This window comes from Dendrobium catenatum, unplaced genomic scaffold (assembly GCF_001605985.2).
Source record: "Dendrobium catenatum unplaced genomic scaffold, ASM160598v2 fragScaff_scaffold_1022, whole genome shotgun sequence".
Taxonomy (NCBI): domain Eukaryota; kingdom Viridiplantae; phylum Streptophyta; class Magnoliopsida; order Asparagales; family Orchidaceae; genus Dendrobium; species Dendrobium catenatum.
Window position 1 is genome coordinate 3,034,455 of NW_021319484.1, and position 4,309 is coordinate 3,038,763.

Sequence of the window (4,309 nt, forward strand, 5' to 3'; positions counted from 1 at the left end):
ACTCAAAAGGGTTTTACATGAGTTGGAGAAACTTTGTAGAAGTTTTCTTTGGCATAAAAATGATGGGACCAATGGTATGCATTATATGGCTTGGGGTGATATTTGTAAACCAAGATGTTTTGGAGGATTGGGTGTGCATTCTCCAATGGATAGAGTTGGATCTCTTAGATCCAAGTTGGCCTGGAATTTTATTCAAAAACCACAAGTTTTGTTCCACCGTGTAATGGCAGTTAGATATGGAAATGATGTGATGAATGGAGCCCAAAGGAAGATCACTTCAACGGCTTGGCAAATTCTGGTGGATGGTGGTAAATGTTTGAGAATGGATATTCGTTGGAGAGTGGGCAAGGGTGACTAGATTAATGTTCTAAATGATACATGGATGCTGGATAGATGCATCAACCGTTGGCCAACCTTTATTGATTGTAATTCACTGGATGGTGTATATGTTCAGCAATTTTTACTTAGTAATGGTAAGAGGGATTACACCAAGTTACAGAAGGTATTCCACCCAGATCTGATATCCTTGATCAGCCAAATCCATATTGATTTTGAGGAGGAGGATCAGCTGGAATTGATGAAGAAGTGTTCGGGAAAAACTGTTTCAGCAATGGTGTATGAGCAAATGTTGTATAACAAGTATAATCTGGAGGATGTTGACTACTTCAACTGGTTACAGAAATTAAAACTCAAGAAAAAGGTGGAGATCTTCTGGTGGAGGTTGGGGAAGGTAGCAATTCTAACCAATCTGTTTTTGAAGAACCGCAGGATTTCAACTGATGATTGTTGTCCTAGAGGATGTCAAGTAAGTGAAACATATGAACATATAATGGTACATTGCCAATATATGATTGATGTTATTGTAAAGATGGGTGAATGGGGTATTTCTATTCCCGTTTTTAGCTCTCTTGATTGTTGTTTATGGGGTTTAAAACACATTGCACATAATAATTCTGGAATTGTACAGATTTACTGCAATATAGTGTATCATTCTTGGAAGAATAGGAATGTTGTCAAGCATGGCAAGAGTGCATTGCCAAGCTCTATGGTTGCTTCGAATGCTTTGTTTTCAGCCATATCAAATTCTTGTCCTTATCTTACTAGCTGGGGTGCTAATATCCTTAGGGAGTCTCGAAGTACTTGGTTACCTCCACCGAAAGATTGGATCAAGATCAATGTTGATGCTTCTTTGCTTAGTTCCAATTTGGCTGGAGTTGGTGGTGTCTTAAGAGACCCCAAAGGAAGGTTTATAAGTGCATTTGGGAAGAAGGGAACTCATTGGGATATTCCTCAATTAGAGCTTAAAGCAGTTTTTTCGGTGAAAGATTTTTTGAAAAGCTGGAAGTTGGAGTGCAAATTGAGAGTGAAATGCCAATGTTATCAAGTTCATTCAAGACTCTCTAAAGAAGAACAAGTGGCATGTTGATAGATGGCGGAATAAGGATTTGTGTTTCCTTAATGATTTTAATAAAGTTGTTTTTCTCCATGCTCATAGAAGTTGTAATAAAGTAGCTAATTGTGTGCTACTATAGCATTGGAGAAGAGCTTATTTTTTGATAGTTTTTCCTTTGATTGCATTCCTTCCTTGTTGTTAAATTTACTCAAGGAGGAATGTGATCCACTCCTTACTTGTACTTAGTTGTGTTTTGGTTTTAATGCAATTTTGATGCATTTCTTTCAAAAAAAAAAAAAAAAAAAAAAGACTATGGCTGCTGTTACACCGACTATCAATATCTATTCTGACAACTGAGCAGTCAACCAGCGTAAGCTATTTTATTCTTGGCATCCTCCTCCACCTGGATGGTTAAAGATCAATGTTGATGCTTCTCTAAGTAGTAACAATAAGGCTGGTATTGGTGGAGTGTGTAGAGATGATAAAGGAAGGTTCTTACTTGCTTTTGGTGTCCAATACTTGCACTGGGACATTGCCCAATTGGAACTTCTAGCGGTCTACACTATAAAGAATGTCATACAGGATTGGATGGTGGAAGCAAAATGTGTGATTATTGAAGGGAATAACTTTAATATCATCAAGATTCTTTAACAAGCTTTGAAGAGATTGAAGAATAAAGAAATAATTGAAGAAGAATTAGCTTTCATCCAAGAGTTTAATCAAGTTTCTTTCAGCTTTACTACTAGAGAATGTAATAAATTAGCAGATTGTTGTGTTAATTTTGCTTTGGGTAAAAATTTTATTTGGCATGATCTTAGTAAGCTAGAAAGTTCTCCTTCATTCTTGTTTATTATGAAGGACGAATTTGAATCTTTAGCTTTGCTTTGAGTAGTTTGTAATAACTTTTTTTTATTCTAATGCAATATTGCATTTATATATATATATATAGAGGTACAAAAAAGTAAAAAAAAAAAACAAAAGTTACGAATCAATCATTGTATGTAAAGTGGGAGAATAAAAATTTTTTTGGGAGAATTGTATGTAAAGTAAAGAGATTCTTGCCTACTCGACAACAAGGACACCACGAGAGAGTTTTCGCTTCGCTGTAAATCATGTTAAATCAACTAAACAATGAGATTTATTAAATCATTGATTTACTAAAAAAATCAATAAATATGCTATTTTAGAATCATTCAGACTTACAATGTCCTCTCAAACAGTTTAGCACGATTTACGATATAATCTAGATAAATCCTGGCCACTAAGAGATTCTTCATCAGAGCACCACCATCACTATCAATAGAATTAACAAAGCATTACAGGTATTTTATTTTTTTATTATTAAGATAATTAAATTTTAAATTTAAACTTAGAGAATTTTAATTGTTTTTAGTTTTGAAGATTGACGTTAGATTGTAATAATATGTTAATTATTTTTAATTATATTTATAATATTTATATTATAATATTAAGTAATTATAATAAAGTATTAAATTGAAATGAAATTTAGTTATCTTTAAATAAAGTGCATTTAAGATGAATTGACATGAATTAAATTAAAGAGTATTTCTTTTTCGGAAATTAAATTACTGAGATTTTTTTTACTCCTACTTAAAATAGTTTTTGAGTATAAAAATTAAAATTTTTATTTAAAAAAGTTACATTAAGAAAATTAAAAACATTATCCCAAATAAAAAATTAAACTAAAATATCTCATCATTGCTCACAATTACATTCTGACTTATGGTGTTGAAAAAATATAGAGAAAAAAATTCTTCACTTTCTTTCCAGAAAAAGTTCTGAAGTAGAAAAAAAAGCCAATTTTCAGGCTAGTGGATGAGTGGCTTATCCCCGAAGGGTGGGCTGCTAGCTATGTTGGCAGTAACGTCACTAACAGACTTGCTTGTTTAACAGATTATTATGTCTAATTTAAAAATACATATATTTATTTAAATAATATAAATTATAAATAAATCAGTTTAAAAGTTTTATCCTCCCCTTTTTCCTATTTTGATTATCGAGGGACTGAGAATGGAAGGAAAAATCCTAAAAAAATCATGCCCTTTGAGAGAACGGTCCTGATATAACTCCAGTTTCCCCAAAGGGCTTCGATTGACTAAAAAAATAGCAACCATGGAAAAAGTTTTTTGGGGAAATTTTGAGGGCAAAAGCCCTGATTCCATTAATGAAAATTAGTTGCATGTAAGAAAAGAAAACCTATAAAGCATAAACAAACAAGAAAAACCAAAAAATAGTAGAGAAAACTAGTCACCCCAAGCAAGCAAAAGCGCATTGGGGGAACCAAAAATTAGGCTCAGGGTATTGCCGAAATGCATGACATCCTCTGGTTGCAGAGTGACAAAAAGATCATAGAAACGGTCAGCCGCAGGCCACTGCCATCCAAGGGGAGAAAAAGAGCAACACAAAAATCATTGCCCAACAAAACCTTCAAAATCTCCAAACCGCCGCAACACAAACTTCTCAATTCAGCAAAGCAAAATGGGCTTTGAGCTCATCAAATTTTTTCCACCTCCTCACCATGAGGAGGAGAGCTTGCCTAATGAAGAAACAAATCTTGGAGGGGCTATTCTATGTGTTATCAAACCGCCGAGTAATCCTTTCTTTCCAAAGATAATAAATCGAGCCACAAATAAGCAGGAAGAAAAAAAAAATTCCCCAACTGGAGAAACCGTGAGCTTCCTCAATGAAATAAAAAACCTGAAGTAGAGATGGCCTAAAGTGGAAGATGCCCATTCCAGGCAATAAATTGGAGATAACATAGAATGAAAAATTTCATTCAAAGAATAGATTCGAATGGCTTTCAGAACCACTTTGACAAAACGAGCATAAAGGATTAACATCAATAGATCTCATATGAAGTAAATAAGAACTTTTAAATCATCCGAGAGCAGCCAT

General features: G+C 33.7%; 1 protein-coding gene across 1 annotated transcript; it reads left to right on the forward strand.

Annotated features, from left to right (window-relative positions):
• The first annotated feature begins 382 nt into the window (after positions 1 to 382).
• On the forward strand, positions 383 to 1,426 carry LOC110107681. The gene has a single exon (XM_020838010.1). The coding sequence runs from the start codon at positions 383 to 385 to the stop codon at positions 1,424 to 1,426; it is 1,044 nt and encodes a 347-aa protein (XP_020693669.1).
• The last annotated feature ends 2,883 nt before the right edge of the window (positions 1,427 to 4,309 follow it).

Bases quoted from the DNA above. Each gene is read 5' to 3' on its own strand.
- LOC110107681 (XM_020838010.1), top strand. From the start codon at position 383: ATGCTGGATAGATGCATCAACCGTTGGCCAACCTTTATTGATTGTAAT.